Genomic DNA, 23140 nt, shown 5'->3' on the forward strand with positions numbered 1-23140 from the left:
ACATCTGAGTAACCCTCTTCTCCAATTCTTACTCCTTCCTTAGTGTATACCAGTTCAGGGTTTGAGTTGTTCTTTATAGTCCATTTCCTCTCTCTTCCTATTCATATGTACAAATGTATAGGTACAGTTTTTTATTTTCCTTGCTATATATTTTGTTTTATTGTGTCTCTTGTTGCAGTAGGTCCTAAAGATCTTTCCATAATATAAACATGGTAATCTCATTATTTTTAGTGATTGTGTGGTATTCCATATGGTTATATCCTACTTCATCGAACTACTACTTTATTGGTGGATATTAATTTGTATATTTTTTCTATTATGAATGACTGTAGTGAAATCCTGTACAGTATATTTATGTATATATGTACGTATTTCTATTCAGTAGATTTCTCAATGGAAGTATAATTGCTGGTCCAAGGATTCGTACTTTTGAAATTTTGTTGAATGTTATCAGATTGCCTTCTAAAAGTTTTTTATGAGTTAATACTTGTACCCACAGAATAATTAAGGTATCTCCTTCTTTGCATCCTTGTTAACCCTGGATATTACCAATCTTTTTAATTTTTACCAAGTTGTGGTTTTTAGATATCTTCTTTTTTTATCTTCTTTGAATTTTTATTAAACTTGTTTATTTTTGCCTTCCTCCCTTATTTTCCATATTTGTCTATTTTCTTGGTATTTTAGAGAACAAACATTGCTTTACAGAACAAGTCTACTTTATTATAATTATTGTTTTTATATTTTATTTTTTAATCATTGGATTTATTTTTTGATTTCTATATTGTTGAATTTGTATGATTAGTTTTTCAATGTAGCTTTAATTGTTTTATTTTATAGTTAATATACGAAGGCTGCAAAGTTTCATTTTGGTCACTCTCCTAACAATATATTTAGTGCTTTTTTACTTCCCATTAAAGACCTCTACACTCATATAGGCTGTTACTTATGAAAATATTATGGAACTACTGTTATTTTAAGGTGCTACCCAAATCCTCTTTGAAAGTAGATATGTTATAAATAAATATTATTCTTGAAAAATGTTTTGTCGAAGATAAGGTAAACTTCCTTATTCATTCCAAAGATCAGTAGCTTTTCTTATTTGTTTCTAACCGATATATCTGTGCCTGAGTTTATATATTATTTTATTTTTAGTAATATAGTATATTTACTGACAAGATTTAAATCCTTATGTCATATATTGTGTGATGTAATTAAGGAAGGATATAATAAGTATTCAGTACCAAAATGATTTAACATATCAGTAAGGTATAGTGAGGGTTACTTCTTCCAAGCCACTTTACGTTTTAAAAATATATTTAAGTTAGGCTAAAGCTAGCCTTTTGTTGCACTAGGAGAGAGATTGTAAGGCTTACCATCATTCACATTTTAGTTAAAATCATTTAAAAAAAGCTATGGTTATAGTTCTTACAACATTTTTAATTCATGATGGAATATCTTCTGTAAAATTTGTATCTCTGTATGAGTAATATTAAGTTTATTCAACATGAATTCGGCATTCTGTAGAGTTTCAGTGGTCAATAAAAATTCAGAAAACACATTAATTGTAAAGCAGTGAAGTACATTTCTCAAGATTTAGCACCATATAAACTTACTTAGGATGGAACGGATTTCATACTTTAATGAAAACTTTTTGGGTTTTTAGCAATCAGCATCACACTAAACTGCCTGCCAGAATTCCTCTGATGCTGATTTTGCTGTTGTGTTGGTGACAGCAGTATGGCAGGCAGCAATAGACTCTGGAAATAGAAAGACGAGATTATTATTACTGTTCGCATCACATTGAAATGAAAGCAACTTGACCTGGAACAAAAAATGACTGACTTGTTTTGTAGCAGAAAATTTAGACTTTTAATAAACTAAACCAAATGGAGAAAAACTGTCTAGCAATTTCAATTTAGATTATTGCCTATGTCATTCTTTTTTTTTTCAAGAGATCAAAAGTGTTTATTTCAGTAACCTGATTATTTTAAACAGTTGTAGGATAAGTAGCATACTTAGTCCTCCAAAACTTAAGACTATGATAAACTATGTACAAGTTAGTACCTTTACAGATCAATTCTTCATCCCATTTTATCATTTAGAATAGATGCAAAATAATGAAAGTTGTTGTTACAGTATTAGATAATTTCTAATGACATTAGGTGAAAGTATGGAAGAAGCTTGGAAAGAGGGTTGGGGAAGCATGTATACTTACCATTTCCCCTTCCTCATGGAAGTATCTAAAGGAGATCTGAAGTGGTATAGGAAGGATGTCTGGTGAGGTATGAATAGAAGTGTTTTCATGCAAATGCCTTGTAAGTTTATACCTGTGCAGCTTACCATAGCTCTCTCTCTAAATGAATTTGCTAGTTGATTAAAATTCAGATAAATATTATATTTTAAAAATAAAATAATTATAGCATCTCATGATTATATTTGTCTTACAAATCATTTAATTTGGGTTCTGGTATTTTTTTCCTATTGAAATGTGCTTTCTTGTAACAAAAAAGTAGAAGTTTTCTGATTGGGTGTTTAGTATAACCTTTGACTATTAAGTGAATCTCGATAATTTAGATGATTTTCTTCTACTTAGATAACTTTGCAACTTTTAGTATTATATCCAACCCTTTACATTTTTTGGAGGCATAGTTGAATGTGCATAGAATTCTTCATTAAAATGTATGATTTAACTTCAAGCACAAATGCCAGTACTCAAGTTCTATGCTATATCAACTTCTTCGAGATTAAAGCAAGACTTTTCTTCATATGGTAATATCTACTTTATAGTTTTCATTGAATATATTTGAAAGCAATGATTATTGAAGAGTAGAAATAAAAGAAATGAGTTACTTAGCCTTTTTACTGCTTCTTAGTCTCTGAGAATTATGAGGTTTATGGAATAGTTTTGAAATAAATTTTCTTTCCAATATTATATAGTATATCAGTTTACTGTAAAGCAGATAGTTATCTGTCACCTTTTAAGGCTTAAAACTGCATGAATTCACTCATATGTGAAAGATAAACAACAACAACAACAAACAAACACATAGATATAGAGATTAGAGTGGTGGTTACCAGAGGGAAAGGGATGATGAGGGACGGTGAAAGGAGTAAAGGGGCATTTGTGTACTATGACCGGCAGTATTGGTCTTTGGGTGGTGAAGTTGATGTAGTCTACACTGAAATTGAAATGTAATGATGTACACCTGAAACTTATACAATGGTATAAACCAAGGTGACAGCAATAAAAAAAAAAAGTTAAAAAAAAAAAGAATTACAGTGTTCCAGTCACCATATAAGTGCCTTACATACATTGTTATTTAATCCTGCAACAATCCTATTATATAAAGGAGGAAATCAAGATTTAGAGCTAGTAATCTTTCTCTAGGTTACTCGGATGTAGAGGATGTTGGAGCTGGAATTGAAACCCATTCTCCTTGATGCTGACGACTTCTTGCTAACAGGCTGTGGGTGAAACAAACCATTATATCTGGAAATGTGAACTTGATCTCAACTATGAAGTTGACTTTAAGATTCTCCCATATCATATTAACCCAGATCTAATAGTTTCACTCTTTGAATATTTACCAGAGTGTGTGATGGCATGGTATGGAGTGTGTAACTGACTTATACCACCTAGTGGTCTACCATCTCTTATTATTTTTTTTTCATTCAGCTAGTTAATTATGTAGATGATTAGTTGAGATTTTGAATTATAAATGTGCTTGATATTAAAGTATTTTGTGAACAGAACCCAGGTATACTAAGATAAATTGACATTGAATTAAAACACCCAAATTTTCTGATTTGATAAGCAGTGTTGATCAAAGATGTAAGAAGTGCAAAATATTTTTTCAACTCTGGATATTGAAAGTTTTTTTTTTTTTTTTTAAATAAGTATTCAGAAAATCCTTAAGCTTGATTTATTCATTCTTAATTTTACTTCAATTTAATTGGAAATAATGCATTTTCTCTGTCTCTCAGTAAATTGTATTTTTAGGTTTATTCTTGAGTCATCATTGTTCTTCATTATAATATTATCATTAAATACTTATAGCTAAAAAGATTCATTGGTACAAATGAGCAACCCGACACCTGCCATAAACAGCTTTCTTCTGCCATCTCCAGGTTAGAAAAATCATAGAAAAAGGTCCTGGCTGGCCTCGCTTAGGTCATACGGCATCCCTTCTATCATTATCTGTGAAGCAATATAATGTGATTGGCCCAACTATGATTATATGCTTATCCTTAAGGTCAGGATGTCTTCTGTAACCAGAAAATAGAGAGAAGGGTCACCACCATTACCCGTTTATTGACTACATATTATGTGGCCATTTTTTGCCAACATTTTGGAGTTTGTCCTCAGTAATAATTAACAATTAGATCACTTACTCCAGTGAATAATCTGAGAATCAGAGTAGCAGGGCCTTGCCTTCTCTCCATTAACACTAGAAACTACATAATTCTTCTCCGTTAAAAGGAAGAAATGACTAATAAATGTAATGCTGTGTATGTATACCTCTATAATGAAGAATTAACTATATTATTAAGTGAGAAAGCCTTCCAAGCAATACATTTATTGTCTTATTTATCTTAATCATTATTTCTTTACCTTAGATGAGGTATGCTATCATGATCATTTAAAATATCCATCAATTTATAAAATAAGCATCTTAGTGGCTTATCTAGCTAGTCACTGTTCAATCCCAAACCTGAATCCTGACCTTTTAATGCCTGAGAACACTACACGTCTCCCCAAATGACGTGCCTTGCTTTTTATAGGTTTAAGTCACATGGTAGCTATTTCATACACATGGTAGCTGGTTGTGACTGGTTTTTTTCCCCACACCTGAGTGATGGTCATCTGCTTCCAGTTTTTGTATTTTTAAGATTTTTTCTTTGTTTTTTGATTAATTGACTATGTTATAGGTGTGAACATATGTTTGTTATTTATTCACTCAGTCAATAGACATTTGTTGAGTACTTGCTGTATGTATATACAACATATACTTTAATAAAATAAGTTATTTTGTGTTATTCAAGACACTGGATCTTTCCAACAGGAGGGTGATTTTCTTACAGGCAAGGAGATCACTTGCTGTTAGTATTTACAGGAGAGTCTTTTTTATGTAAATATCTTTTGCATTTGTTGTATCTTAATATCCTTATATTTATCTCTATCTGTAGGTTTATAATCATACATACATATTAAATATAAACTGTTATTCACAATGTGGGAAAAGCTAACTAGAATGTTTAAATTAGACCTTGGTAGGAAAGATGGCATTTGAGTACATGGTTTCTTTTTGTTAGTAAACATTTACTGCTTTTTTTGTTTTTAACGGAAATGATATAAGCTTATTTTAGAAAATTTACAAAATACACTTAAGGAAAAAGAAAAGAAAAATAACATGTAATTGCAAAACTAAATCACTGCTAAAAATTTTGATAACTATTTTTCCAATGTTTTTGAAGATATATAGCCCTATATGTTTATATAAACATATTACCTCTTCTTCCACAATATGAGCTATGCTATATATTTTGAATTGAATATTCTTCTTGATAGACTTATAAATATTTACGTTGTTTCCGTTTTCCCTCCACTATAAATAATCTTGCAATTAATATCGTTATTTCTTGTCTAGGAGTACATTCAGGATCCTTTTGCATAAATTTCTAGAAATGAAATTTCTTTATTTAAGGGCACATAGAATGTTTAGGAGCATATTAAAATACACAATGACAAATTGAAGATTACTAATGCAAGAGGTCGTTTTAGTTAGTAATGACTAATTTAAACCTCACAATTGGATGTCAGCTAGCTAAATAAATGTTTCTTTTTTTTTTTTTCGGTGAGGAATATTGGCCATAAGCTAACATCTGTTGCCAGTCTTCCTCTTTTTTCTTGAGGAAGATTGTCACTGAGCTGACACCTGTACCAATTTTCCTCTATTCTGTATGTGGGACGCTGCCACAGCATGGCGTGATGAATGGTGCACAGGTCCCCACTCAGGATCCGAGCCTGCGAACCCCAGGCCACAAAAGTGGAGCTCACAAACTTAACCACTATGCCACTGGAGCAACCCCTGTTTCTTTTTTTAATGAGATTTACATGATGATTAATCCTTAGCACTTTCTCTAAAACTTTTAGTACTTTCTCTATCCTCCCTACCTGCAGCTTAGAAGTGTTGTTCTATGTAGACGCCATCTAAATAGTCATTTATTACTTTGATAAAAGTAGATAATTTGAACACAGAATACAGATTTTGTGAAATTTAAAGACTGTGCTTTTCCAAAAACACAAATTTACAAAAAGCAGATAACATCTGTTACTCCTTTCAGGCTGATCAGTTGATGTTCGCCTTCCATTTTGTTCGAGGCATGCATCCTGAACTTTTTCAAGAAAATGTAAGTGAAAGTAAAGGAGGAAAATGGTAGAGTTACATAGAAGTTTGATAATGGGCGGATTTATGGTTAGAATATAAATTACTTTGGGCTAGAAATTGTCTACCAACCAATTTTAACTTTTTACTAAGTTAGCAATTTAGTGTAAGATGCTGATTTCCGGTTCTGCTCCCCTTTGAGTGACCCCAGTATTCTGAAGTGATGGTATGGCAGACGAAGAAATCTAAATAACTTACCAGGCTGCCTAGATTTTTCTAAATCCAAGTCTACTTGTTCAGGACACCAGAAGACTCAGCTTTCTGATTTTCCTGGCCTAAGCAGTAGAACCAATAAATATAAAAAGTGAAACAATATGAGAATATAACTACATTACTTATTACCTCCACTGACTTCCTCAGAGTCAGCAGGTGAAGCAAGAGTGTGGGCAGTTCTCAGAAGCTTCCTTGAGCCTGCAGGTTTATGTTAATCATTTTATGTATAATTTATCTTCATCTATGACTTTATTTCTGGTCTGCCATATAATCCCGTCTAAAACTTGAAAAGAACTTCCTTCAAGCTAGAGCTAACTAATCCATCTCTGGTATACTTCTAATATTTTAAAAAATTATTTATAAGTGATTTTTCTCATTATTATGCTGTTAACATAAAGTAATAGTCCAGTAGCCAGGATGGGAGGGAACATATGGACAGTGCAACTTTGACCTAGTAACCTTTGGCTCTACTTGGTCAGATTTTAATTATGTTCTCGATTCCCCTCATTTGAATAGTTAAAAGAATGCAGACAATTCCACATGCCTGTGTTCTCTGTTTGTTTCTCTCATGCTCTGGCTGACTTGTAAAGTTTCTCCTAAATTTTATGAACTTGATTCCTCTTATTTCTTCTATAAACTTTGATGCCTTTCTCCCATCCTGTGTGTTTTTCATCATGATCAATATGTTCCATTATGTATAGGACTTACTATTCCCTATTTTTCCCTCCTGGAGTATAAGTAAATTATCATTGGGAAAGGAGAAAATTTTTCTCTGACTCATATATAGTAGTAGTAGTCATTCCTCTTGTATTTGTTGGTGACTATATAATTTCAGTAGGAAGAGTGAGTGGTCAGGGTAGGGGGAGGCAGGAAATATGTTGCTTTGGTAATGTTTCCATATTGCTCTCAAATTTTGATATGTTTTTGCTTTATTTGCTGACCAACGTGTAACGGACAATATAGTAATGTCCATTATTATCTGATTGGAGAGGAACTCAGGGTGAAGACATAGATTTTCTTAGACACTAGATTCCATAACACTTGATCAATCTTGAGTCCATGGATTAATTTAAAAAAAGGAACAATGGCAGTGTTCTCTCATTCCTTTGGAAAAGATAAGTTAATGGAAGTACTTTTCTCTGTTTTTTCCCAACATATACAATTTTTAAACTTTTGGTGCACCTTATGCTTATCTATTAGTGAGGAATAGCATGTAATAGGACAAATTAATAGGTAGTGACAAATGATAATCAAACATGACATTTAAATTTTTGGCTATTGAGACTTACATATATATTATGTAGTTATATTTTTTTGTTTTAATAAAATTATTCTTAGATTTCCTATTAATGTTTTATGTTGGCACATGAACTCATTCTTATAATATTAATGTACTGGAAGTGGGAAGATGTGAAAGCAGTTTTTTTACATGTCCTTAGAAAGCTGCTTTGTAATCCATCTTACAGGAAAAGTAAGAATATTTGTCACTGGTTAGTATTTTCATATTTTTGTGTTCTTCATATTTTCCTCACTAGGAATGGGATACATTTACAGGTGTTGTGGTGGGAGACATGTTGCGAAAAGCTGTAAGTAAAAATAATAAAATTATTTCACTCTTAGGGAAAATGGTTCTGGCTTTGACTTCATGAAATGTGATTTGCTTCAGAGGAGTTTTAAATTATTATTGAAATTATACTTTAATTAGGGCAATATGTCCTTGCCTCTATTACCCTGCTTTAAAATGGATCGAAGTATATGTTTTTGTCCGTGAAGACGTATCTTTTTTTGAGAATAATATTAATTAATTACTAAGAAATTAATATAGTTTGTTTTTCTCTGTATATGCATTTTGTTCCAAGAACACTTTTATAATCCTAAGAAAATCAAAATTTATATTATAATAAGGAAATTTTCTTATATAACTGAAGTTTAAATATTACTTGTTAAAACTTTTGATAACTTCATTCAAATTTAGCTTTTTCTCTAGTAATTTTCTATTCGAACATATAGTGGATAATATTATTCTTCAAAGCGACATACCCATAATGGTAATGCAAAACCTAGATTATGTCTGAAATGCAAGATGTAATTTAAAATAATGTAATTGTTACAGGTTTTTTATTACATTTTTTTCTTAAGTTTCATGGAAGATTAAGCACAATGAAAATAAATACAACATTTGTCTAAATGGTTATCTATATTATATAGAATTTTACAATATTGACTTGTAAAAAACAGAAAAATAAAGAAATAATACATCGAATGAGGTGTTTTTTCAAAACAGAGTTTATAAAATTAGCTAGTCAATTTTTTACTTTTTTTAAGCGTGAATTTTACCAAATGTCCAAAGGAAAATAATTGCTCTTGTTAAAGGACTCTCAACAAAGAATACGTGATCAACTTCCATCTTGGATAGATCAGGAAAGAAGCTGGGCAGTGGCAACATTAAAGGTATTCCTTTTATACTATGAGGGATATTTAAATTTTGTCTATATTTGAGGGTTTTTTTAATGTTTTTTATGTGCTACTCCTTCATACTCAGTATTGATACTTCTGTAAATATGACATAAAACCCTGAGTAAATGGATATCAAAGAACTGTTCTAATTAATCCTTTAACCATTAATTAATTATATCTTTCATTCAAGGATGGGGATATAGAGAAGGAAGACCAGTTCAGAAGGCTAACTCCCAACAATTTTGTCTGTGCTCTTTACTCAGGCCAAGGTTTTTTTTTTTTTTTTTGTGGGGAATGAAAGACAAATACACTTCTCAAAATCTATACATATGTTTCCGTTATTTCCTTCCCATACTTTTCTTCACAATATTATAACATTGCAATAGCACATAGTAAAAACAATAAGAAGAGCTAGCATTTATTGATGACTTACTATGTTCAAAGCATTATGCAGAATTTGAAAATGTAGTATCTCACTAAATATTTTCAATAGCATTATGAAGTAGCTACTGTTTCCTCTTTTAATAGATGAGGAAACTAAGGCACTTGCCTATGGTTACTTAGAAGTAGAGTCAGGAATCAAAACTGGGCTCTTTGCTGCTGAGTCTGGGCTTTTTACCACTGCTCTTTACTGCCTTTATTTCATAAATATTTGTTGACTAAAATAAATGGCTTCTGCTTTATATCGTTAATTGTTTTCTTTATTAGTCATTTATTTAGTGCCTACTACCAGTCAGCATGATGCCAGTGGAATGACAAATATTTTATAGTTATAAAAAGACTCTGTCCTGAACAAACTTACACTGTAGAAAATATAACAAATGATTACCTTGTGACGTGGTTGGTTCCATGCTAGAGCTGTACCCCATGGTGTCTGACATGCAGCCAGGGAGCTTCCTAACTGCAGTGTAGTCCATCTCAAATTTCTAGCCAAATATATGATGATTATATAATGTGTTGCACACGGGAGGTAGTAGTGGTATGGCCCTATACATCAACAGTGCTAAAGTTAATAAACTGTCATTAAGTGTTATCCTAATAGGCTCAGATCATTTATTCAAAATAATTAAATTGAAATGTACTTAATTTTCTGCTGTATAAGTTTAGTTGATTATGTAATGAAATTTGGGCAATATAATGGATTATTTAGAAATGAACATAGATATTTGGATAAAACATCCATAGGCATACTGACTTTATGTTTCTATTACATGAAGTTTTAATACTGTAGAGACAGATCTTCCAAATTCACCATTTTCTCCAGTAAGAATTCTCCATCTAGACAGATTTACATTTCTGATCTTATAGCCCACTGTTGAAAAAAGTTTGGGATACAGAATACTGTTTGAGGCAGAGGGAATGAATAAATTGAGGAAAACCTGTGAGAGATGATATTGTTTAAGGCGAATATTGTGCTGAGTATAAATTTATGAGGAATCTTGAGTAGAAATTTATGAGTACAAATTTATTTATTTATTTATTTATTTGTTTATTTTGAGGAAGATTAGCCCTGAGCTAACTGCTGCCAATCCTCCTCTTTTTGCTGAGGAAGCCTGGCCCTGAGCTAACATCCATGCCCATCTTCCTCTACTTTATATGTGGGACACCTGCCACAGCATGGCTTGCTGAGCAGTGCCATGTCCACACCCGGGATCCCAACCGGTGAACCCCAGGCCACCAAAGCGGAATGTGCACACTTAACCGCTGTGCCACTGGGCCAGTCCCCTATGAGTACAAATTTAGAACATTTAGAGGCAAAGGAGGCAACATGTTCATGAATAGGGGCATCAATGAATATGGTTTAGAAAAGCACGCTTTGTTAAGGATTTGATATTGATGTGAAATTTGGCATATTTTTGTAACCTCACATCGAACTCTATTGTGGCAGTGCTTAAAATTTGCACTTGTCTATGTTTATTATACCTTAATAAAAAAAAATTGAACTCATTTTTAGTGAAAACATTCATTTCTCCACAAGGTGGAGATAGATGTGTACAAATGTTTTTACACAGAGAAAAGATTCGTTAACTTACAAGTATTGAATTAGTACTACATTAAAAATACTGTCTTTTATTCTGGATTGGATAAATCTACCACATTATTTCTGACTTAGAAATGATTTAGGTAAGACAACGTAAAGTAGAAAACAAGTAATAAACATCTATCAATAATTGGTTTCCAGTTACTTTTTTAGTAATATATATACATATTTACTTGTATTTGTTTGTAGCTCATTACTATATATGGTTTTTTATTTTTTAGATTGCTCTCCCCAGTCTTTATCAGACCCTCTGCTTTGAAGATGTAGCTTTGTGGCGTACGTATTATCATAATTCAATGTGTGAGCAAGAGTTTCCATCTATTCTTGCAAAGAAAGTTACCTTATTTCAGCAGGTAAGTTATCTAAATGCATGAAAGTATTTAACATTTCTCTTGTTGTTCAGAAGCCATTTAAATGAAAGCTCTGTGGGCTGGCCTGGTGGCCACAGCAGTTAAGTTTGCACGTTCTGCTTCAGCTGCCTGATGTTTGCCGGTTTGGATCCTTGGTGCGGACATGGCACCGCTTGGAAAGCCATGCTGTGGTAGGCGTCCCACATATAAAGTGGAGGAAGATGGGCATGGATGTTAGCTCAGGGCCAGTCTTCCTCAGCAAAAAAGAGGAGGATTGGCAGCAGATGTTAGCTCAGGGCTAATCTTCCTCAAAAATTAAATAAATAAATAAATAAATAAATAAATAATGAAAGCTCTGCCTTTGTCACATAGCCTTAATGTAGCATATGTGGGGAAGAGCTTTCTGCTTTTCACATCTTAATCTGGACAGTGAAATCACTGACAAAATTTCTGGGTAGAGTGTCTTCCCCTGTAGTGTTTCTTATTCCCTCTGCCTCTGACCCAAGGGTGATTTTACAATAGGGAAAATGTCTTACAGAGAGAAATTAAGGTATAGATTGTCCAGGTTCTTCACTCATTTCCCAGGGTTCTATCTAAGGAAAGTCCTCATGGTGAGGAACAGGGTTTTTCTTTTTCCCATTCTGTTTTAAAATAGAATGATGAAACCTATGGGTGGGTTCCACCCAGTCTTTTGGTGAGGCAAAAGGCTTAGAGCCGGAGAGCTCTATAGGAGTCAATGTCCAGGAAATGACCTTTCTATTTTCATCTTTCATTAGGCTGCTGGCTGTGGTTCTGTCCCCTTTGTATCTCCTTGGTGAATTCTGTTGACCAAGTGTGTTTAATAAAAAAAAGAAAAGAAATGAAAAAACGCTTCATTTGAAAACTTAAACATCTAGAAATAGATATACATGATTCAGCATAAAATAGTGATTTGAAAATTTTAGACAAGATTTTTGGGCCTCTGCTGTGCTTTCTTTAGAAGTGCCTTACCTATATACCCTATTTTCACCTGCCATTTGGTCCTTTATTAGATGCTGAAGACATAGCTAACCCTATGACCATTACATGCTGATGTTTACTTTTGGTGATAGGTTTGAGGGAATAAATGGATTTTAGTAATATTTTGACTATTAAAAACATGTCTTGATAATACATACTGTGACAGTTTGAAGCATAATAAATGTTGTAGAACAGTGATAACAGTGTTCATATATTTTAATAAACATTTGTTTAATTAACTATCATTAACTACTGTTTAGTTAAAGCTGTTGTGGGACCTTTGTTATTTAAAAATACCCTGTACTTTATTTTAAGGTTCTTGTGGTACAGGCTCTTAGACCAGACAGACTGCAAAGTGCCATGGCTCTATTTGCATGTAGAACTCTGGGTAAGTCCAACTTTTCTGGAACTAGACTACTGACCTGAATTATTTGCTTTTAATTTACACTTTATTTTGTGCTGACCTTAGTTTAGAAGATTAAAAGGTCTTTTTCTTCATTGTACTTACCTTAAAATTTCTACCTGGTTTAAAAAAATAATTTTTTGTGTTGGATGTGACCATACTTAATGTCATATTAAACTTGATGCATTATTGGCATCCTATATTTAGTTAAGCATTTGAAGTTTTAAAAATTATTTTCTTATGAAAGCACTTTAGACTTTTAGATGTTTGTTCATGATTAGGATTTCAAAGTAGACAATCAAATGTTTGATTTAGACAATTAAAGTAAAACATTCTCACAGATACCATAAACTTAGGAAAGAAAGCCTTCAAAATGAGTTATTTTTGCTCTGTCTAAAACGAAAAATGAAGAATTTGTGTGTCTTTTAGATTATAAACAGACTGCAATATATTTTTGTCTTTTTTTTTTTTTTGAGGAAGATTAGCCCTGAGTTAACTACTGCCACTCCTCCTCTTTTTTTTTGCTGAGGAAGCCTGGCCCTGAGCTAACATCATGCCCATCTTCCTCTACTTTATATGTGGGACACCTACCACAGCATGGCATTCCAAGCGGTGCTATGTCCACACCTGGGATCCGAACCGGCGAACCCCGGGCCGCTGAGAGGCAGAACATGCAAACTTAACTGCTGCGCCACCGGGCCGGCCTCTTAAGTCTTTTTGGTAGTCTTATCTGAAGATTAAAAGTCATCACTCATTTGGAAATAATAAACTATACCATATTTCCATTTGTGCAAGAAAATTTGGAAAAACTGTGAAAGGAAGACTATGAAAAGTAGTTTAGTTGAAGCACAAAGTCATCCAAGAATAATGGATCTTTACCATTGTAAACCACAGGAGGTTTTAGAATTATGTTGGAAATGAAAAATCTGGCTTAGTTGAATAGTATGCTGACAACTTTTTCTAGAAAGCCTCCATTTATATTTAATTTTTCCATATATATGTAAATGAAATTTTATATAGAAACTGTTTTTATTAATTGTAACTTATATATATTTCAATCATGTAAGCCTAACATCATTTTATGTATATTTTCTCTATATTAGAATTTATTATATAAACAAAGTTTGTGAAGAGTTTTATAAAATTGAAAAAAGGTACTAGACCTTCCGTGCTTATCACTGACTGAAAAACTTTATGGTACTGAATAATGACTCCTTTATTATTTTGTAAAGCTGTTATTGTTGGTTATATCAGGGTATTATTGTAAGAAACTCTTAGTTTCAGATGATCAGTTTTACTCCCATGAACACACTCTTTCGTAGAACTTGAATGTGGATGATGGTAATAATCACAGCTAACACTGAAATAGCTCTTGCAAATGCCAGGTACTAGTCTCAGTGCTATACGTGTATCAGCTCTTTTAATCCTCACAGCAGCTCTAGGAGGGGCTGTTTCTGTATCCGCCTGGAAATGAGGAAACAAGATCACACAGCTAATAAGCAGCAGAATTCAAACCCAGCTCCAAAACCTGTGTTCTTATTCAGTACTGAAGAAGTCAAATTTATTCTCAGGTTAGAGGGATATTGTTGACAGATGCTAACATAAAAAAGTCTGCTTAAACCTTAGATAAAGTTATTCCGTACACACACATCCATTCCTACGCCAACCTACTGTGTTAGTTTCCTAGGGCTTCCATAATTACCACAAACCGCGTGGCTCCCCGTGAAATCTGTAGGAGAATCCTTCCATGCCTGTACCTAGATTCTGGTGATTTGCTGGCAATCTTTGGTCTTCCGTGGCTTGCAGCTGCATGACTTGAATCTTTGCCTTTGTCATCACATGGCATATCCCTGTGTGTCTCTGTCTTCTTATAAGGACTCCTGCCATATTGGATTAGGGCCCACCTTACTCCAGTATGACCTCATCTGAAGTTAACTAATTGTATCTGCAATGGTCCTGTTTCCACCTAAGGTTACATTCTGAAGTATTGGGATTAGGATTTCAACATATCTTTTTTGGGAGAACACAATTCAACTGATAATATCTACCAACCCAAGTTTTCGCATAATGGCTGTCTTCTCCTTCACCCTCCACCGGAACATGTATGTGCACACACACTTACAAATATTTTGAGGCTCCCTATAGACTGGTCATTTGGTTGGTTGGTGATGGGTATATGGAAATGGGTCTGAACATATGTACTTGGTGCTTTCCTTTTCTCAAGCATGGAGAGGAAATGTCCCTGTTTATTCATCTCTGGTAGAGTGTTTATCTGCTAAATAATTTTTACTCATGTACGCAGAATGTTTATCCACCTAACTCTTGCTTGCAAGTGACAGATATCCATCTCAAACTCACTTAAATAAAAAAGGGGGGAAAGTGTAACCAGTACTCTGAAAGGAGGAGGTAGGGCTGGCCTCTGGACCAGCTGGTTTCATGGACTCAAACAACATAAGGAGACTTTCTTTGTCTCAGCTTGCAGTTTCTCTTCTGTTTCTTTCCTCCTCTTTCTCTCTCTCCCTTTTTCTTTGTATCTTTATCTATCTCTGTCTCTCATGTTGCTTTTAGACTCTATGTAGGTAAATTCCTGCCTGTGTGCTGCCCTTAGTCTCAGGGTTCATATATAATCTGGGGGATAAGGCTGCCAACGTCCTAGGATTTAATTTAAAGCTTGTGATGAAATAAAACTTTCCCTCCCAACTTTACGATCAAAAATCCTAGAGAAGGACTATGATTTACTCAGCTTGGTGATATGATCCACTTTACAGCTCGTCCCACTAGCAATGTACGGAATACTAGTTTTCCCAAAAGAAGTCATGGTTGGGGGAGGATCTGTTACCAGACACGGGGAAAAAAACTGCTGGTACGGAACAACAGAAATCTGTTATAATCAGGTTGCATACAATCTGTTTTAACTAATTTTCGTATTTCAGTACTTTCATAGTAGACCACTAATTTGTAAAGTACATTTTGAGAGTCTGACTCCTTTAAGAGTCACAAATATCTAACTTTTGATTCTGAAGAGTGAAATAGTTGAACAAAGATGTTAGTGTCCATGTTAAAAAAAAGCTTATGAGCATACTTTATCTTGTAACTGAAACATTTAACCTGTTGCCAAATACACACATGGTGAGTAATAATGAATATTAGGCATATAATAAATATGAAAACCAGCTATCTCTGCATTTGCCACTTAAATTAGCTGATTGTAGTAGCCTTTTACTAGCATTTTTGAGAAAATAGAAGCAATAAGACAGGAATTCTTTATTTCTCACCCACTAATCTACCAACCACCTGCATCAGTACTCACATTCATTCTACTGGCCCTTCTGTTACTATGAATGAATGCCCTTGTTCCATTTAAGGGCCAACCCATCTACTTTTTCTTTTATCATTCTTGCCATTATCCCCTTCTCCTACGTCATCAATTTCACCTCCTTTACTTGGTCATTTCTATCAGCATACAAATATGTTTTAGTATCACCTATCTTAATAATGCCTCCCAAGACCGTATTTCTCTCTCTAGCTGTCATCCCATTTCTTTACATCCTTCTACAGGGAAACATGTTGAAAGTGTGTCTGTAGTCGGAGACTGTAGTAACCCATTTCTTCAACTCTTATTTTGTCTTCAACTCACTCTGTTGGACTTCCATCCCTAAAGTTCCCCAAGATTACTCTGATTAAGGTTAGTAATGTCTTCTTTCAGAGTGCTATATCCAACAGCAACTTCTGTGCTTTTGTCTTATTTGATCTCTCAACAAAGTTGTCCATTCTTCCTTCTCGAAAAACTCTCCACTTTCTTCTCTTAATTATTATGTTTCTTCTTTCCTTCCTCCTTTTAGGCTGTTCCTTCTCACTTTCCTTTACTGGTGGCTTCTCTGCATGTCTTTTAAATGCGAACTCCTCTTCCTTCTACTGCAGTCTTGCCCTGGTTTCCCTTCTTTCATTACTGTACATTCTCTCTCTAGGTAACCTCACCCAGTACCTGGCTTTAAATGTCATCTGTAAATTTCTGATTCTTTCATCTCTTGTTTCTAGCCCTGATCTCTTCCTAGTAGTCAAAACTTATACATCCAAATGCTAATTTGATGTTTTCATATGAATGTCACATCACAGATATAACATGACCAATATAGAGTTTTTGATTTGTCCATACTAGCTTTGACTCAGTTACTCAAACCAAAAACCCAAAAGTAGTCCTTTCTCTCTTTTCCTTACTTTCTATACCCAATCTACCAGCAAGTCCTTTTGGCTCCAACTCTAAAATTTACTCTGAATTCATTTTCTTTGTGTCATTACAACCAACCTAGTGCAAACTATCATCATTTCTTACCTCAGTTGCTGCCATAGCTTTGCCTCTATCCTCAAAGTATATCCAGAATCCAATCACTTCTCACAGCTCCACGACCATGTACTACTTTGTTGAGGCCGCTATCATCTGAGCAAGATTGTTACCATTCAGGCTTCTTTTCTTTCCCACATCCAGTTTTTTCTCCACATAGCAGCCAGAGTGCCTTTCGAAATATAAGTTAGATTATATCATGCCTCTGAGCACTCTGTATAAAATTACATACTCACTCTTTCCTCTGCTCTCCATATCCTTCTTTACCTTGTTTATTTTCTTCCGTAAGTGTTATCACCATCTGACATATTGTTATTAATTTGTTTGTTAATTGTCTGTTCCCCAGCTAGTACATAAGCCACGTGAGGGCACAAATTTTGTTTTGTTCTTGGTTGTACCCAAAGGCTTTATACAGCTTCTGGAACGTAGAGGCACTATAATGTATGTTAAATCAGTGACTGCCTTCCTAATTGGTCTCCCTACTTCTGTTCTTGCTTCCTCTCTGACCCATTCTCTCCAGAAAGCTGTGTAATCTTTTAAAAACTTAAACCAAATCATCTCTCTTTTTTTGCATACAATCTCCGAAATATTTTCAAAACACTTAGAAGTAAATCCAGATTCCTTATATAAGCTTACAAGACCCCACACAGTCTGACCCCCACTTACTTCTATGACCTCATCTTGCACCCCTCTTGCTTGTCCCCTGTGCATTAGTGGGCAAACCAGCCTTAGGACCTTTGCACTATCTGTTTGCTCTGTGTTTTTCCTTTTCTTTTTTTTATGGATGGCTCCTTTGTATTATTCAGATGTTAACTTAAAACGCTGCGTTTTTAGAGAGGTCTTTCTGGGCCATCTAATCAGTACCAACACTTCAACCTGTTTTAATTCTCCACATAGTACTTAACACTTTCTGATATATTTCTGGCTTATCTATATATTTATTGTCTGTTTCCATAACGATGCAAGTTTAAGTAAAACAAGGCAATTTTCAGAGAGGTTCTTAAGAATCTATTCTCATTTAGTCTTTTAAAATATGCTCTTTGTACCACATTGCACGTGGCCTTTCTTATTGACTTTATAGTTTGGCCCTCTACCAATTCTTTGGAATACTTCTGTTATGGTACTGTTTCATCTCCAGGTTAAATGGCATTTAAGGTTTAATGATATTTAAGGTTTAAAGTAAAAACCTCCTAATATTCATATATTCAAATGCTTTGAAAGTTTAATATACTTCTAAAACCATATTCTACCTATTTCAAAGCAAAAGTTATATATACTGTTGTATGGCTGGATGACTTTGTATCTGGTCAAGTGGCTTTATTAATATAGTTTTTAGGTAAAATTGGAGTTTTTATTATATGAGTAAGTTTTAAAAATTCAAATAGCTGGAGAATGACAAGCACTTATCTCTTTTTAATCAAATTTTAGAGACTTGATTTCAAATGTAATTTCTTGAGCATCATTCATATGGAAAGATTTTTATTAAGTTTTAGCAATCCTTTTTATGATCTATAAACTTTAAAATAGTAACTTATAAAGATATGTTTATAAAAGTAGATTCGATTTGAAGATTTAAGTTAGTAGAGCAATCCTTAAAACTTTTAGCACTGCCATTTTAGTATAATCCTACAAACCAAGCCTATGTACTAGCAAAATCTACATTACTTTTTAAAAATAACAGTTACCAGATGCAAATGTTCTGACTTCTGTAATTCTGATTTAATTTTGACTTTTTTTATTAACTCTTCTGAGCAAGATATTATGCTGTGTGTATTGAGGTATTATGAGATGTGTTCCTGGGAGAAGCTGCAGTAGCTACAGGAACCAAGAACTTCTCAAAGGTTCTCCATCAAAAAGTCTTTTTAAGCCTTGCCACTTTCTTGATTTTATAATCCTCTGCTTCTCTTATCCATGTTAGCATCCCATCCTATGCACCTTGCTTCCATAGCTCATCTGTCTTGTCAAGTCTGTATCTAAGAGAAAAGGAAAGAAATAAGGAAATGTGTATTAATTTTTTTTTTGAGGAAGATTAGGCCTGAGCTAACATCTATTGCCAATCTTCCTCCTTTTGCTTGAGGAAGATTGTCGCTGAGCTAATATCGGTGCCAATCTTCCTCTGTTTTATGGGGGATGCCAACACAGCATTGCTTGGCAAACAGTGCTAGGTCCACGCCCAGGATCCAAACCCGAGAATCTGGGGCTATGGAAACAAAGCGTGTGAACTTAACCACTATGCCACCAGGGCTGGCCCTGTGCATTAATTTTATATTGCTTCTGTAACAAATTAGCAGTTTAAAACAACATCCGTTTATTATCTTACAGTATTATCTTATAGTCCTGTAGATCTGAAGTCTAGTGGGCTCACCTGATTTCTCTGCTTCAAGTCACACAAGGCTAAATCCAGGTGTTGGCCATTTGGGTTTATACTAGGAGGCTCTAGGAAACTCATTCATGTTCCTCACAGAATTCGGCCCCATGCAGTTGTAGGATTGAGGTAACCATTTTTTTCTGTTGTTTGGAGTCCTTCTCAGCTTTTAGAGGCCACTCTAAAGCATTCTTTGGTTTGTGGTCCCCTTCCTCCATCTTTAAAGCTAGCAATGGTGGGTTGATTTCTTCTCATGCTTCACATCTCTCCTATCTCTTTCTCTGCCTCATCTTTCCTGCTTCTTTTTCCTGCTGCATCTCTTTGACTTTAGCTGGTGAAATTTGTCTGCTTTTAAGGGCTCAAGTGATTAGATTGGCCCACTTGAGTAATCTAGGATAATCTTATTTTAAGGATCATAACCTTAATTACATCTGCAAAGTCCCTTCATAGCAGTACCTCAGTTAGTGTTTGAACAACCAAGGGATAGCTTTAGAATTATGCCTGTCACAAGATGTTTGATTTTTTGTTTGTTTGTTTCCAGGCTTGAGTATTATTCCAATTCTAAAGAATATTTCCCATTTAGTTGGTTGATGTGTATTAAGTTATATAGTAGTTTTTGATTGTTCTCCTTTTTATTGATGTTTGTGGTTCATTTCTAGAGTTGTCTTTTTTTCTGATAAAGGAAGAGTAATTTTATACACCCAATGCTTATCAGTCTCCTTGTTAGGGAAGATGAAATGAATAATGAAGAATGGATCCATTATACTTACCACCTATAAGAGTTGGGTATTAATTTACTACTTTCGTTACTCACTTAGGTACCTGAAAAGTGCAGGAGTGATACTTTTTCCTTTTTAAACTGCAAATTATTTCTTTTTTATTATCTCAATATTTTATCATAAAATAAAATACAATAAAGGTTTAAATTATTTAACTTAGTTTTAGTTCCTTTTTTTCTTTTGAAGAAATGATATTTTAAACATACATGGTCAAAATATAAGATCCCAGTGGCTTATAAGTAATCTTACACTATGATAATTCACAATGCAGTGAACATTTTTGGCTTTTTAATTTTAGTGAATAGTTTAAATGATTCACACTGACAGTTCTAGTGATATCATGAGTCAAAATTACTTGGGTTAATAAAACCAATGATTATATATGGACTCAGTTCACTTAAAATGCAACGAGGATTTTATTGGAGTTTTGTGGGCAGAATGGCTAACATGGCACTCCAAGTAACATGTCGCCTCTGTCACCTTAAATAGTATGATGTTTTTCGTGATTTTTTTCTCCAATCCAAAATATCCCAGTACTTTGAAATATTGTTTAAAATGAGTTAATGAACATATATTTATCTTCTGTGGAATTTTAACTTTAGATGTAATAATTGAATAGGCTAGGCTCTGTATATAAAATGGCGAACAAATCAGCTATGAACAAATCCTGCCCTTATGGAGTTTAGTCTCTATTTGTTAAATTAAGAAATGATACGGTAATCTGCATTTTAACTTTTTTAAGACAATGTCTATTATTGGCATATGTTTTCCAAATAAAACACATTTCAGTCAGTAGTCATCTTATATGAAAATATCTGTACGTATTTTGACATTTTTCTCACAATACATCTAATCAGAGGTCTGCGAGAAGCTATTGAGGAATGAAAAGATCAGAAACAGTTTTATCATTGTCTCATAACAATGAGAATCATTGTTAACATTTTTATGTATACCTTTCTATTTTTTTTAGGCAGCTAGATGTGTACACATTACAATATGGAATCATACTGTCTATTCTGTTGAGTAATCTGCTTTTCAGTAAATTATATTTTATCTTACCATTTTTGTAACTTCGGTTTCAATATATGACTATCAGAAATTATTCATTGAGGCTCCTAATGCCTTTCTCCAGTTTTTAACTAATAGCAACGGATCCAATGAAAATCCTTGTACATGCTTCTGCCTTCGTATCGTGAGTTATTTCTTAAATTATTATTATTTAAATTGCTAACTTAAAAGCTATGCACATTTTTAAGACTTTTAATGCATTTTATCATATCAGACAGTACATTTAATTGACCTAGAATGTTTATTGAGCTTTTGAATAAATAGTGAAAATACTTTTTATTACATTGCCACAAGTACATAAGAATTCTTTTCAAGGTCTTAAAGCAGGATGATTGTTAGCAATTTAAATTTAGTTAAAAATAGCATTCATAGGGGCTGGCCCCGTGGCCGAGTGGTTAAGTTCGTGCTCTCCGCTGCAGGCGGCCGAGTGTTTCATTGGTTCGAATCCTGGGCGCGAACATGGCACTGCTCATCAAACCACGCTGAGGCAGCATCCCACATACCACAACTAGCAGGACCCACAACGAAGAATATACAACTATGTACCGGGGGGGCTTTGGGGAGAAAAAGGAAAAAAATAAAATCTTTAAAGAAAAAAATAGAATTCATAAAATATACCTCTAGAAGCAATTCATCAATCGTAAGTGGCTGTAGGGGTAAATTTTACCTGATATTAGGAACATTTCTGCCTTTGGAATTTTTACTTATCTTTATGGATTGCTGTTGTGAAGAATAGAGGGAAGTAGTTCAGTTGTGAAATTTGTCTTTTCAGGATAGTTGTCTAGAAATTCATTTTTTTGGCCCATCTTGATGGCATTGAATTCATATTTTAAAGTGTTTGCTACTGAAGTCCTTAAGCATGTCTTTTTCCTGCTATTTTAGAATTTCTGAGATGCAATATTGTCTGTTCTTTTGTACTTTTTAGGATATAAGGAAGCCCTTCTTGCCTCAGTAGTCATTCTGTTACATTCTATTAATCCTGTTTTTTTGTTTGGTGAGGAAGATTGGACCTGAGCTAACTTTTGTGCCAATCTTCCTCTATTTTTTGTATGTTGGACACTCCCACAACATGGCTTGATGAGCAGTGTGCAGATCTGCACCCAGGATCCAAACCCACGCATCCCAGGCCACTGAAGAGGAGTGCCTGAACTTAACCACTACACAACTGGACTGACCCCCTAATCCTCTCTTTTTAAACTCTTATGTCATACTGTTCTTTTTCGCTCAGTTCAAACACGTATGAATATTAATTGAAGTGGGTCTTATACAGCTTGGCTTTTACTAAATACATTTATAATAGAAACATTCAAATTTTAGCAGGAGAGATTTAAATATAATAGAAAAATTATAATTTCTTGTCTGTATAGGACTTTATAGTTAATGAAGAGCTTCAAAGTAGAAAAAAGCACAGATGAATTGTGTTGAATACAGTTAGCAGTTAGCAGCTGGGTGGGCTTTGACAAGGCATTCAATTTCTTTGAGTATTAGTTTCCTTATACATAAAGTAGAATACCTGGTATAGTGCTTAGTATCGAGTAGGTGATGAATAAATGGAATCTATTTTTATTATTATATCCTGTTTTTCTCCCAAATGACTTATGGATTGTTGCATCTATGTTTTACAGTTGAGAAAACTGAGGCACAGTACATTTTAGTGATTTTCATAAAAGCACTCAG

At 33.9% G+C, this 23140-nt stretch overlaps 1 protein-coding gene across 4 annotated transcripts in view; it reads left to right on the top strand.

The window, feature by feature from the left end:
• Positions 1–23140, top strand: part of DYNC2H1 (dynein cytoplasmic 2 heavy chain 1) — a 290676-nt gene that overhangs the window by 138313 nt on the left and 129223 nt on the right. For all 4 annotated transcript variants that reach the window (XM_070624815.1, XM_070624816.1, XM_070624817.1 and 1 more), the window contains 5 exons: positions 6346–6411; positions 8195–8245; positions 9033–9110; positions 11379–11510; positions 12822–12894. In XM_070624815.1, coding sequence (XP_070480916.1) covers positions 6346–6411; positions 8195–8245; positions 9033–9110; positions 11379–11510; positions 12822–12894 — 400 coding nt within the window. The remainder of the gene's footprint in view (positions 1–6345; positions 6412–8194; positions 8246–9032; positions 9111–11378; positions 11511–12821; positions 12895–23140) is intronic.

Source organism: Equus przewalskii, chromosome 6 (assembly GCF_037783145.1).
Source record: "Equus przewalskii isolate Varuska chromosome 6, EquPr2, whole genome shotgun sequence".
NCBI classification, from domain to species: domain Eukaryota; kingdom Metazoa; phylum Chordata; class Mammalia; order Perissodactyla; family Equidae; genus Equus; species Equus przewalskii.